Source organism: Carassius auratus, chromosome 23 (genome assembly GCF_003368295.1).
Source record: "Carassius auratus strain Wakin chromosome 23, ASM336829v1, whole genome shotgun sequence".
NCBI classification, from domain to species: Eukaryota; Metazoa; Chordata; class Actinopteri; order Cypriniformes; family Cyprinidae; genus Carassius; species Carassius auratus.
Window position 1 is genome coordinate 5293544 of NC_039265.1, and position 14778 is coordinate 5308321.

Below are 14778 nucleotides of genomic sequence, written 5' to 3' on the forward strand. Positions count from 1 at the left end.
AAATAAATGCTGTTCTTTTGAATTTTTTTAATCATATCATAGAATCCTGAAAAAAAATATTGTGCTTTCTACAAAAATAGTAACCAGAACAACTGTTTTCATCATTGATAATAAGAAATGTTAAATTAGCTTATTATACTGATTTCTGGAGGATCATGTGACACTGAAGACTGAAGTAATGATGCTGAAAATACAGCTTTGCATCACAGAAATAAATTACATTTGAAAATATATTGGAATAGAAAACAGTTATTTTCAAAAAGTAATACAAATTCTAAATTTTAATTGTATCACTTATAAAGTTGGTCAAGGTTTCTTGCTCCAAAAAGTTTATATATATATATATATATATATATATATATATATATATATATATATATATATATATATATATATATATATGCTTTACCCTGTACAATTGAACAGGCTGCTTTTTGTAATGTACCTTTAAACTTCTAGACGTAAATGGCCTGTTATGATTGGCTAATATCAGCATACCAGTGTTCATATGTTAATGAGCTCATGGTTGTGATGCCATAGTCATCCTGATCTCTGAAAACAGTGTAGTCTTGTATAAATATTAGCACTTGGTCATCAGACTCTTATTTCAAAAGAGGAAGAAAAATGCTGTTTTCCATTTTTATGTCCCCTTCAGCATGATGAGAGGAAAACCAGACTATGGGTTCGTAATTGCAGTGACTGTCCTTCCTTCAGCTCATGGCTTCCCAAACCAAAAGTATGTTCAAAGAGTTTCAGAACAAAAGACCAAAGACACTGTGCAGCAGCAGAAGTGCTTGAACTCTCTCATTGATGTTTTATTAGACTTCGAATCAAACACAGATTTTGCCCTTAAATGAAAAGCTTACCCCAAAAAATCAAACTGATTCTGTCATCACTGGTTCACCGTCATGTCATTCCAAGCCCAAAGAAGATATTTTGGTTGCTATTTTCCATGCAGTTAGAAAAAAAGGGTACTTAAGAGCCAGTGAGTCAAACTCGAGAATCCGATCAGATTCATTTTTGTTTACTGATTCATTGAACAGAACTATTCCTTTAAGACGTGTAACCAAAGATTGTTCTTTTAAAAGAGCCGGATTTTTAAATGTTAACTGGACTGTGGTGAAAGCGTACTTGTATTGCGTTTGTTCTGACCTTTCAGAGGTTCTGGAACAAAATGAAAAGTGAGTTTTCTTAAGCTGTCACAAAACAGCGGCTGTCCCTCCACAGTCCTCCACATTTGTGTCTTGGAAAGAACGGACTGTTTTAATGGATCCTCTGAACACGTTCCATGGAGGATTTCCCTCTGGTTTGTCCCTTCAGTTATTGAGCCACTCAAATCCTCAGCTGTGTGATTGGATCTCAGCCGACCCTCTTTGATTAGATTTTGATTTATTGTGCTGTTTTAGTTGGCCAAATTTACTCCAGTGATGAATTTTGGATGATTTAGTCATTATTATATAAAGGAAATTGGAGTGACATCGAGTGATGGAGTTAGTAAGATTTTAATTTTGTATTTTTGAATGAAATTGATACTTTTATTCAGACAGGACACATTAAAGAGATCAAAAGTGAACGCAAAGACATTTTGAATGTTTCACAATATTCCTATTTCAAATAACTGGTGTCTGAACTTTCTACTTATCAAAGAATTCTGAATTTTTTAAAAATGTTTCCACAAAAACTGTTTTCAGTATTGATAATGATAAGAAATGTTTCTAGAGCGGCAGATCAGTATATTATACTGATTTCTGAAGGATCATGTGACACTGAAGACTGGAGGAATGATGCTGAAAATTCAGCTTTGATCACAGGAATAAATTACAATTTTAGAAATCAAAAGCAGTTATTTTAAATTTCAATAATATTTCACAATATTTTTGTTTTTGTTGTATCTGATGATTAAATAAATGCAGTTGCAATGAGCAGAAACAGGTTCATTTTAAAAAGTATTCATAAATCCAAACTTTTGAATGGTCATTTAAATAATATTTGTCATATAAATTTGATAAAAATGCTGGAAAATTATTTTTCTGCATGGCATATGGTCAAATAAATACTAATGCAAATACTGTTAGAAAATGCTAGAAAAACAGGTTATTTACATTTATATATTCTGAATATTAAACCCTTTCCTGGATGGGATACAGAAAAGTGAATGTCCAGCTAGATAAATCTTTAAAATGACATAGCGCATTAGTAATAGTAATAGTTTTGTATAAGTCATATTTCAGTGTCCCTTCGGTATAGATGCTTTCAGTTGAAAGAAGAGATCCTGAAATAATATTAGATCTCATTACTTTTGCCTAGAGGACACCTTAAGTAAAAAGTGGCACAACTTTCCCCACTCTCCATTTCTATTTAATCAAGGACATTGGCCTTGGGATTGGATTTGATGTGTTTTTCATTTGTGCGTTGTTATTTTTTTATGTCTTTAATGCAAACACATTGCCCTTCTGGGAAATTAAAGACTTACTGTACTGAATCAGCGTGGCTGCACAAATAACAGAGAACTCCCTTTCATCCATACTAGTAAATAGATAAAGAAAGAATAAATATGGGCTGCTGGTAGTTCAGTAGTTTTGTTATGAACTTTAATCTGGATTAATAGATGCTGTGTAAAATGTTACTTATCATTAGACAGAGCAAAAGTGAATCTTATTATAAAGTGTTACCATAATTTGTTGTGATGTGAATCATTTAGCTCGGTTTCATTTTCTTTTTGCTCATTTGAATGCTTGGAAGCAACCCATTTGTTTTGATTTAATCTATTAGGGTTTTTATAGACTTATTGACAAATGAGTCCCATATAAACCCATTTACTGAAGCCGTTACAGCCATCAGGTATATTTGTGTGGGATTTCACACCACAACTCCAGTGTGATTAAACCGTATGTAAGAAATAATGTAAAACCGTTCAAACAGCATTGAGTCTAGACGACGGTTTCATTCTTCGGTTAATACAGTCAGTGACTGAAGTGCAAGATGGCAGCTGTGTGTGAATGAACTGAGAGAGACTGTGGTGCTGTGATAGGAAAGATGTGAGAGAAGCCAGATAAGTGCTGTGTTATTCGGCTAATTACGATGGATTTTATTGGGAAATAACACAACTTGGAATGTTGTGACTGAGCAATCAGAATAAAGGATAAACAAGTGTAAAATATGCACAAATAAATCAATGATTTTCACTCTGAGTCTAATGCCAAATTTCCTGCATTCTGTGAACGAATGGATGTCTAATTCTGAATGAATTCTTTTAACATGCACACTTTCACAGAAGTTGACCTAGCTCTGAATAACAAAGGTTTTTTCCAAATGACGCACTATACTCTATGCACTTATTCTGTTCACTCAGCTGTCTAGTGTATGAACTGAATGAGGTTATTTTGTCTGATGACTCCTCATCCTCCAATAGCCTATGTATTAAAGCTGTGATGGTTTAGTGCAAGTGTCCAACATTCCACACTTGGTTTTTCAGTGAAGTGCATCATCTGGGCATATGAAGTGCATTTTGGAGTTTTCAGTGAGAACACTAATCACACTGTTTGTACTGAAATCGGTTTAGAACAGAGCAGGGATGGAAAACTTAAAGGGATACTCCACCCCAAAATGAAAATGTTGTCATTAATCACTTACCCCCATGTCATTCCAAACCCGTAAAAGCTTTGTTTTTCTTTGGAACACAATTTTAGATATTTTGGATGAAAACTGGGAGGCCTTTGACTGTCCCGTAGACTGCCAAGTAAATACCAGTGTCAAGGTCCAGGAAAGACATCATCAGAATAAAAGTTGACATTTTTGTTTTATTCGCATACAGAAAGTAGGGGTGTGACGGTTAGTATATAACCGTGAGACCGGCGGTTATAGTTGAACACCGTCATTAGAACTCCATAAACGCCAAAACAGTGTCATTAAAATATTTTTTACAAAATCTTTTTATCAAAAATTTTCATTTTTTAGATAGGATCATAAGATGCGCAATATATCGGGAGACATGATATTTACCACTTCATTAAATTTTGCTTTTTAGAAAACCTTTCTTAAAAACGAATTTCGTTTTGTACAAATTTTATCTTAATTTTAATAAATGTTTCATCAACCAATTGCATGTATTTTAATAAATAAAAAGCAAATATAGCAGACAATGATAACCGTGACATGGAAGCACCAGCGCGCCGCATTCACTTGCACTGCACTAGAGCGCATCTCATCGTAAATGAAACTCAGCGTAGGCCTATGCCTCATACATTAGCATTAAATATCTTTGCTGCATCCTTTCTAGAACAGACAATGGCTTTTTTTTTGCGGCTCACATCAGCAAAGCATTGCATCGTCCATAGACCAAAACAATCAGCGGATGGCAGGCGGGTGCGGCTTTGAAATTTGCTAAAAAAAACTGTGGCGCGGATGATGAGTTTTGTGACACATCTCCTTAATAAACGGAGGTCTGAAATCTCTGCCCCTTTACCGATCAGAGCACGCGCTGACACGAAGTTAACCCGCTATCTCCAAGAACAACCAATTGACCCTACGGCAGATCCACTAGCATGGTGGCGAGACCGCTTTCCGCTTATTCTTGTCGCTTCATAACGTTACAATTGAACCACTGATGGCGGATTATTCTGATGATGCCTTTCATACTTTTCTGGACCTTGACAGGGTAACTTACTTGGCAGTCTAACAGACAGTCACAAGCCTATCGGTTTTTAGCAAAAAAAAAAAAAAAACGTTTTGTTTTATGTGTTTTGTGTTTGGATATGTTATTTTTTTTATACATGGATTAGATATTTAATCTGAATTCATGCAGTGTGCTGGGTTCTGGGTTAGGTAATAATACTCCAGGCAATAGTGTCAAAGGTCTTCTCCTGCTTTAAAATGCTGTGTTCAGGTGCAGAATTGGCTGGTAAGGGCTGGAAGGAGAGCCTGTCTGCCAGCTACAGCAGCTCTACCAGTGGGAACTGGAGCTGGGACGCCAGCGACCAATCGGTGCCCTCCACTCCGTCCCCGCCCCTCTCCAATGATGCCGGCAAGAGCTTCCTGCTTTCCTCCCAGAGTGATGACAACATTGAGGAAACCGAGAGTACACACTTCCTGTTTGAGGACCCCATCCCCAGAAAAAGAAAGGTGAGGTGTCAAGTCATGGCATATGAGAAAGCAGTTTGACTGGTTAGTTTTTGTGCACAAAAGTGGCTTGACTCTTCAGTCAATTTTCAGATCTCTGCCTTTAAAAATTGAAGAGCTCTAATAAGCACATCATCGTGGCTCTGGCCCAATGAGTCTTGTCACCCTTGCACCTCATTAAAATGATGGCATGTTTTTAGCTCTCTCTCTTTTGTTGTACCGTTTCTTTTCTGTTTTTTGTAGTGTGGAAATCACTCCAGAATGTGAATGTGGTTTCAGTGTCAGGAAGTCATTATCCTTTCTGCTCATTCACCTTGTTTTGGAAGAGGCCAAGTGTGTGTGTGTGTGTGTGTGTGTGTGTGTGTTTAGATGGGGGGAGGGGAGTTCCATTAAAGATCCACTAGGGCTTATCCTTTCAGCACTACACACGCTGTTTTTCACATAATTCCCAGTTGCACAATATTGTATACATGGATTCTGTCACGACTACACGCCTCTCCCCGAAGAAGGGAGAAAAGAGAAATATGTTTGTTTGGAAGGTGTTTTTTTTTTTTTTTTATATTTCTCAATTCTGATTTTGCAATTCCAGATATTGGACAGAGAAATGAAGAAGGCAGAAACAGGACAGAAAAACTTTCCTTAAGTGATATCAGACCTTTAAAAGGATTCTTCTAGTTTCAGCTGTATTGAAATCTTCCGATTAAAACTACAAAAGTATTATTTATTTAAAAGAAACATATTGACCCCCAATTTTTTTAAATAGTAGTTTCCAAAAAAAAATCTCATTTAAAGCAAGGCACTTACTATGGTAATATACGGAGCATGGTATTGCATTGTAATAAATGTTTACAAAAAGATTTAATATTATTAAAGTAGGATTGCTTACTGAACTTATCTGTGCAAAGTTATATCCAGTCTTTCAATTCCTGTCATGACCATACAAAGTTTGTAAAGCAAGTAACTTTGCAAGGTATGCCAAGATACCATCACTCAAGCCACAGGAATAATCATAACACATAACTGGAGGTTGATCCACCTACCTGTAGAACAGTAGTTCCACTGGTAAACACAAGATTTTACAGCTCTACAGCTCCACAACTTTACTCTCAACTCAAATAACACACACTTGGTTTGTAGAGAAAACTTAATATGATTAAATGTGATCCATGTCATTTATTAAAGCATAATAATATCATGTTATGTAACTAGATATTTAGGAAACCTGTTGCGTTCGCATATTTCTACAGCCAGATATTCTGATTTGAAATATTTGATTTGGAGTGTCTGTTTTTGTTTTGGACTGTGACCACCTACTGCCAGTTCGTTAGTATTTTTAATATCCTTGGTTGCAATTTGGCAGAAAACGGCATACTGCAGTCTTGGACACCAGCAAACGGTATCCATCTAATAATCTGTATGATATTAAAATGCTGATTAATCAACTCAAGGCCTTGCAACACACTAAACGCGAAAATGAGCGCGAATGTTCAGCACGATGACGCTTTTGAATCAAAATAATAGATCCCTAATGGCGTTATTCATACCAAATGTGATCCTTCATGGCGCGAAAAAAAGATTTTGTGTTGATATTTTCCCCGTCGCTCCGTGATGACAAAGGTGAGAGTTGAGGCATTTCACATGTTCTTAATATCGTTTCTATTAATTCTCCTTTGAATTATGTGATCTGGAGAGCACTGTCCCATTTTCTTTCTCATGTGCAAGTGTTTTGAGTCAGAGCGCATTCACTCTAGATCTTGTGTATTAAAAAAAACAAGTGAAATATTTTTCTACACATAAAATATGAAAGCAAATAGACACGATAATGGCGTTTTTTAAATTTTTTTTAATGTGTTTTGTATGCAGCTCATGGTATTTTTTTATATAAATAAAGGATGTTTATGACAAATTATAAGCAGTGTGGCATTATTAAACATACAAATACTACGTCTGCCTATAGAATCAAAGTCAACTACAATTAAGTTATTACAAGCACTCGATGATGGTATAAAGTGGGGTTTAAGCAAATACATTAATAATACAATTTTCACGTGTAGCTTGATGCTAATTGTAACTCTTATTATATTTTAGGATGTATTCTTGTAAGCCTTATAGATGGTTTGTGTTTCTGGTGTAGAACCAAACTTTATTTATCTTAATTTAATAGTATATATTGAGCAGCGGACAATGTTAAATCCATGTACGATTTACATGTCTGAGGAAAAATGCATTGCTGGTCGGTTCCTCATAGCCGAAGGATTAGCAGAAGGCAGCGATCTGTCACCACACATTTAAGAGCCACAAAACCATATTAATTGTTGGAAATTTCCTAAAAAAATACCAAAATTGAAAGCTGAGACTTTTTCATGCCATATGTAGTTTAGTTTCTATTTCATATCTACCAGTTTAGATTTGCCATCCTGTATACAACTGGATATTTAGTCAAAATGTTGAAGAAAGAGTTTTAAAAAAAATAGTGTGCAGTTGTTTGTTTCACGCTGGTGCGCATTACATGTTCAACATTATTTGGGCTCATTTTTTGGCTCTTCGGTGTGAGTACAGAGACAGATGGAAGTGTCCCATGCTGCTGACTACCTCCTCTATTGTTTCAGCTCACCAGAGACCACCCTGCATGCCTATACGTCCAGCTATAGCCAATAAAAACCACTCCGAGTCAAGGAGACGAGAAAAAGAAACAAAGTTCTTTGATGCGGACCAAGCCAAATGCTGAGCAGCTGGGTGAAGTGTAACACAAGAGGACTGGCTGTTCATTCATAAAGACAGATGGAAACATACACGTCCAGCCGCTCTGGCTCGCTTTCTGAGTCTGTTTTGGTTAATGGTTGTCACATCATCTCTGACGAGGCTTTAATGGGAAATGTTTGTAGGCTCGTGTGATGTGTGAAAGGGTTAACATCATGGTCCTTGACAACAGCAGGAGTGCTTGCTTGTTTGTGTATGTGTGTGTGAGCACACACACACACACCCACTCATTGACTCTGATGAGAGCAGTGAACAGGTCCGGACATGTTTCACATTTCACAGTTAATGTGCAAATTTTTCTCACAAATTAAGATCCTGGTTTGGGTTTATCAGAAGAGATGATGATTGTTATGATTGTAATGATAATATAATCTGGGTTTGTTCTGGAGTGTCATTCACTCACACTGTTCTCGGTCTGAACTCTGGGAATATGATGCATTATGTAACATATTAAACATTTACGCCCACTCCGCAGGATATCAACTATAACCAGGGTTCAAATTTAACTTTTGAGAAAACTAGCTTTCGATAAATGGCATTGTTTTCCATATTATTTAAATATCATTTTCTAATTTTTTTTTTTTTACTTTATATATTTTGAATAAATAAATAAATGAAACATATGCTTTGAAATCAGTAAGATGTTTTGTTTTTTTACAAATTAAAGTATAATTCATTAAATTGATAGTGAGAGTAAATACAAAAATGTAGCAAAAGATTTCTTTTGTAAAAGCTGCATCAAATTTTTTAAATTGTAATATTTTTTCATATTACTGTTTCTATTTTTGATGAAGCAGAAATATTGTAACTGGTGAGTAATGTGATTTCATGTACTCAGTTTAGATGCTTGAGTGTTTATGAATAAGGAGTGTGTTGCAGCATGTGAGAGGCTGACTCATTGTTTGAAGCAAGCATGTTAGATAAACACAGATGAGATTCAGAGCTGGAGGGGAAACGAGCGCTGGTGAAAGTGACAGAAGAGCGCAGGAGGTGTGAATCTCCCTACACCGTCACTGTTGTTTTGAACTGTTTTAATAGTTGTGTCACTGCAGCAGTGAAGGCCTTCGTGCTGAAGGGAATTTCTACTGGATCTTCAACCGTTTCCTTTCCTGTTTTGTTAAATAAAGCTGAAATACGATAAAATAAAATATACATATTAGAAATTTGGCTTAAACAAGTTTAAGCTTTAGTACTAAAACTAAAACTGAAATAAAGAAGAAATAAATGAAATTCAAATAGAATAAAATGAAAGGATGTTAAATAATGAAATAAAACATAAAAATATAAAATAAATGCTAATGAAAAATATATATGGGGTTTATGAATAATACATTTATATACTCATAATTAATCTTGAAAGTGGGTTTTATATTTATAGCAATAAGGCAGGACTTGTTATTCTTAATTGGTTAAAGCTGAAATAAAATAAAATATAAATGTAACTATTAGATGAAAAACTTAAATGCAAATTTGAAACTTTTTCTTGACAGCTAACTGAAATAAGTTTAAACTTTAGTACTAAAATGACTAAAACTGAAATAAAGATAAATAAAATGAATAAAAATTATCAAAATTTAAATAAAAATATAAAATAAATGCAGAATCAAAATATAAATAGCATTATATTTATAAATAATCCTAAAATAACATTGCTACAAATATCTCACTTATTCTGAACACTAAAAGATGCACTTAATAATTACTATTATTATATAGTACTATTACTATTACTGGGTTTTACATTAACAGCAATAAGGCAGCACTATTGATTACTAAAACTGAAATCAAATATAAATGAAAGCTCAATAGAAATAGCAAAATTACTCAAATGTAAAATATCGTAAAGTGAAAAAAAAGGTTGTTCAAAAATAATAATTGTATAAATAATACTAAAATAACATTGCTACAAAATATATTTTTAGAACACCTGCACATACTAATATTGTTCTCTCATAATTCATCTTTGAAGTGTGCATTCTGTTTTTCTGTTTTGTCCCCTGAAAATACATTTCTTTGCCCAATCACTTTGTATGCAGACAACATTCAGAGTTTGTAGCCTTTGGTGTGCTATTTGTTTTAAGCTTTATACTTAAAAAACAATTAAGATTAAATATTGACCCATTGACTTGATAAAATGCTTAAAAATCTAAATCTTACAGGCCTGATATTGTAAAATTGATTTGCCGCCCTGACTGAACCAAAACTTGAAATATTCTCTGTTAGTTTCAAAGTTACTGATATGAACTTCACGTGTAACTCGTGTGTTTGTTTGTTCCAGAACTCCATGAAGGTGATGTTTAAGTGTCTGTGGAAGAACTGTGAAAAAGTCCTCAGCACTTCCTCAGGGATCCAGCGGCACATCCGCACCGTGCACCTGGGGTGAGCCCTAATCACACACATCACACCTCTGAACATGCGTCTTCTTCACAGAAATGAGACAGAGCGGCTCTCTTTTTAAAGAAAAGTATAAAGTTAACTTTCAAATGGAAGTTACACTCATTGCTTTCGGACTGGAGATGAATCTGAAGGGCCAGATTGTCTGTCAGGGAGCTCTTCCCTTCCTGAGCACCATAACAGGAGGTAACTGGGGTGTTTTTATAGCCTCTTGTTGCTACCTGACCTTGCCGTATAAACTCAGTCCTCTGTTAATGTGCTGGCACTGCTGCCCCCTGCTGGCCGCACACCAGAGTGCACTTGTGTCAGTTTAGTGTTGTGTGTTTTCAGGCGAAACGGAGATTCTGACTACAGCGATGGCGAGGAGGATTTCTACTACTCTGAGATCGAGGTGAACATGGACACGCTTTCGGAGGGGCTGTCCAACCTCACGCCCACCTCTCCTACTACATCCGGCCCGGCCCCCGTCTTCCCCGTCTTCCCCGTCTTGACCTGTGATGCGTCTCGATCTGAGCCCGCCCGTATGATCCACACCCCCCTCAGCCAATCAGCACCGTCGGCGCTGTACCATATCCGCACTGACCACGCTTACCAGGTAACAGCAGTCCGCATCGACACATCTTATTCAGGACACGGGTTCTGTGCAGACGGATCATTTTATGGGTTTGAGGTGTAGAGATGAAGTCTTCATGGACGCTTTTGTGTGTGTTTGTGTGTGGGTGCATGCTTTTACTGTGGAAACACCATATTCTTTCAAATCTCTCGCACAAGGCTCTGTTTTAGTTATTAATGCGACTCAGATCTCTCTCTATCACAGTCAGGGACATGTTCCTGTTCATGTTGTTCCAAACCTATATGAATTTATTTCTGAAGGTCATTATGTGACTTCCATAGAAAAAAAAAAAAAGAAGTCAATGGGGACCATCAACTGTTTGGAGGCATCAAGTGTGGATTAATAGGATAGTTTACCCAAAAATTGAAAAATATTCACTGCGTATAATGAACGGATTTCATATATGAAGCATGCAAATTGTGGTTATGTGCACTTGCCATGAATCAAAATTCTAAGAGATTATTGAAAATATCTTCATATAGTATATGTTTGAGAATTATTATTAGATTTTCACTACACTTCGATAATTAAAATTTTCTAGATTACTGAACAAATACTTGAACACAGTGATTTTCAAAAAAAAAAAAAAAAACTCACATTAAAGCATAAAAATACTACATCACATACATACCAAAGCATAAACAAACACTTCCAAGTTACATAAAGACTTAATTTGCTACAACACTAATTACAATATTTTGAGGAAATGTGCTTAATTTCTGCCAATAATATCAATTTGGAAAGAAATGCTAAAATCGTTCTTCATTAAAATACAATGTATTATTTACATACATATTTATACATACAGTAGTGGCCAAAAGTATTAGCCCACTAGTATTTTCAGCAGCTAAAAATGGTTTAAAGTCAGTTATTTCTGTCTTTTGTTGTAGTGTGTCAGTAGGAAATATCAGATAGAAATAACTGACTTAAAATCATTTTAGCTGCTGAAAATACTAGTCTTCTAATCATTTTGGCCACCACTGTAAATGTATATGTGTGTGCGTGTGTGTGTGCGTGTGTGTGTGTGTGTGTGTGTGTGTTAAGGATGTTTAAATATTTTACTGAACAACAAGAATTTGAGGTTTCTTCCTAAATTGAATGAGTGAGCTTTCACACAGGCCAGAGATTTATTCTGAGGGTTCACCAGATTGAGGGTTTTGTTCAGTATCAATGCCCGACTACTCATACACATGTGTCTCTTTAAATGTTGGGGTCCATTTTGTTGAAGTATTTATGGGTTGGGGTGACGAGGTCAGCGAAGGCCGTGATTTCTGCCCTCTGCTGCTCAGACAGTCTGTTTTGAACCCTTTCTCATTCGCCTGAGGTCACTGGCTTGTCTCTGAGGCAGCTCTTCTTGGCTCTCGGTGGGTTGAGGTTGTACTTAACACTGTTTTCTCTTTCTCTCTCTGCTTGCTTTGCTAATACCGCTTCTGACACACACTGTGTTTTTCAGGCTACAACCCCTGTCAGCATTCCCAGCATGCCCTCTGATCCGCCTCACAGTGAGGATAGGATCAGTGTATCCTGGCAGTCGCCCCCTGTCATATATAAAGCTCTATCTGTGAGATGGCTACCTCTTTCTTTCTTCCTCTCAGAGACGTATTCGACAGCATGTGTCCCCTTGTAAAAGACTCAGCTCACTAAAGGTTGAAAAGGCAGTGATCCTGTGAGCCTGGTTGGGTCTCATTTGTCGCTCCCAGTTTGTCTTTCTCTGTCTCCTGGGGTCTTTCAGAAGTTGCACTTGCATGACTTTTGGTTTCCTGTCTCAGATGCTTTTGCAAAGCAAAGAAAGTAGTTTCTAAACCCTTGTTACAGGTTGACAACAAAGGAACTGCTTACTCCTAGTGCCTGTCAAAAAGACATTTTATCATGAATATATATTGTGCTCAGGGAACTGCTTTTATAGATCAATAAAAAACTGTAAAGATATTGATAAAGATATGGTTCTAAAAATCGTTCTGAATATTAAAGGTACAGTTTGTAGAACCTGCCACTAGAGGGCGCACTATCAAAACAATAACAATCGCTTGGTTTGATGACGCTAAGGAGGAGCATGGAATGATGGGATTTGTTGTCTTCTACCCAACCGCTGACAGCCATCAATCAGACGGAAACATAAATCATGGATTTAACGCGAGTTGAACGATTTGTACGAGTAGATTATATACAAAGCCAATGCAAAGACACGATTAGACTATGGATCAAATGCGTCTTCGCGCGGGTCTGAGACGCGATGCCCCGCGTTTGGCGTGTATGCTCCATAATACTAATCTTGTTGATCGTTATAAAAGCATACATTTTCTGTAAAGATACGAATAAAAACAACTCACACGTCGAGTAATACACAAGCGACATCGGCATCTCTTTCTAGTTGAAATTTGTCGTGAAATTACGTCTGATACAGTAGGTGGCGGTATGCACCTGATAAGCCATGGTTGTAATCTGCAATAAAACTAAGAAGAAGAAGAACTAAAGTCATTGACAGGCGACTGCACTGCCCCGTGTCTCTGTTCAGAATGGGAATTTTCTCATAATTTACAAGTAGTTGAAAACATTAGAGATATTGTTAGTAATCAGCTGGACAAAATATATAACGCTAGCCTAGTGGTTTTTGGATATTTTACTGCAAATATTTTACAAATTATACCTTTAAAGAGTCCACACCACAGCTATAACGATAAAGGCTCAGAGAAACGATATTGAAGGAATCACTTTCAGCAGATGAATTATAAAAACATTGAGCTGGAGAAATTAAAGCGGAAGATGATCGTGCACTAAGAATAAACAGACGATATCGTTCACTGGTGTGGACGCTAATATCGTTATTTTTATAGTTATTGTTCTTGGTGTGAACAGGGCTTTACTGTTATTTTGCCGTGGACTGTAATCATGAAAATGTATCACTTAGAAATCAGCCAGAACACCCTAACAACACTAACATTGTTCTACACAAACGGCACAGAAAATGTAAAAATCACAGTATTTTTCTATTATAGAGTAATATAATATAATATAATATAATATAATATAATATAATATAATATAATATAGTGCTGTCAAGCGAATAATCACAATTAATTGCATCCAATATAAAAGTTTTGGTTTGCATAATATGCGTGTTCTGTGTATATATATTATGGATATATAAATACACACATACAGTATTTTAAATTTATTTATGTCTACGTTTAAATTTATATTTAAAGTATTTACATCTTAATGTATATTCCTTTAATTTATATTATAAATAAATATATAAAAATAATAGATAGTTAATGCCTACTCGCATATGATTTTTACCAATAAAAAGTGTCTTAGAAAATTTTAATCAATATATTGTTTTCTGTGAGTGAGTAAACAAGATGATTTTCACATCATTTAGAAAGAAAAATTCTAGGCTACAAGCTCCAGTTCTCAAAAGTCCCGGGAACCATTGTTCTGTATGTGTTTTATTACCTTATTCAAATGATTTAACATTTTTAGTTTTTCACTAACTACGCATAACTTCTTTTTTTTCTCAAAAACACAATCATGTACATGCATGCATTTCACATATTATTATAGCCCAGTTTGTGCTGATTACAGTGAGATTAGACATTAGCCATTTAGATGTTTATAAGCAGCTGAAAAAATCATGTCAGGGCATGACAAAACTTCTCCGGTCCCCAAAAATACCCTTAGACTCCAGAGGGTGAACTTGTGTGTATTTGGTTGAGCTTTAGATCACCTTTAACATGAAGTGCTTTTGCAGGGCCCGATGACTCAGATCCGCACTGTTAGCATCGGTGAGAAGAGACAGCCTGTTAACCACACCACTGTCAGCAAAACACACGCCAACACCACCTCCACTGCCAAACCCACTACTGGAACCAGGTGAGCTGTCCACATGCTTT

The 14778-nt window shown here is 35.9% G+C and overlaps 1 protein-coding gene across 2 annotated transcripts in view; it reads left to right on the plus strand.

Annotated features, from left to right (window-relative positions):
* The window catches only part of slc2a4rg (SLC2A4 regulator), a 56960-nt gene that overhangs the window by 38485 nt on the left and 3697 nt on the right, over positions 1-14778 (plus strand). Inside the window, exons 4-8 of one of the 2 annotated variants that reach the window (XM_026199371.1) lie at positions 4886-5121; positions 10157-10257; positions 10603-10867; positions 12339-12446; positions 14637-14758. In XM_026199371.1, coding sequence (XP_026055156.1) covers positions 4886-5121; positions 10157-10257; positions 10603-10867; positions 12339-12446; positions 14637-14758 — 832 coding nt within the window. The remainder of the gene's footprint in view (positions 1-4885; positions 5122-10156; positions 10258-10602; positions 10868-12338; positions 12447-14636; positions 14759-14778) is intronic. The other variant, XM_026199372.1, reaches the window with a different exon arrangement.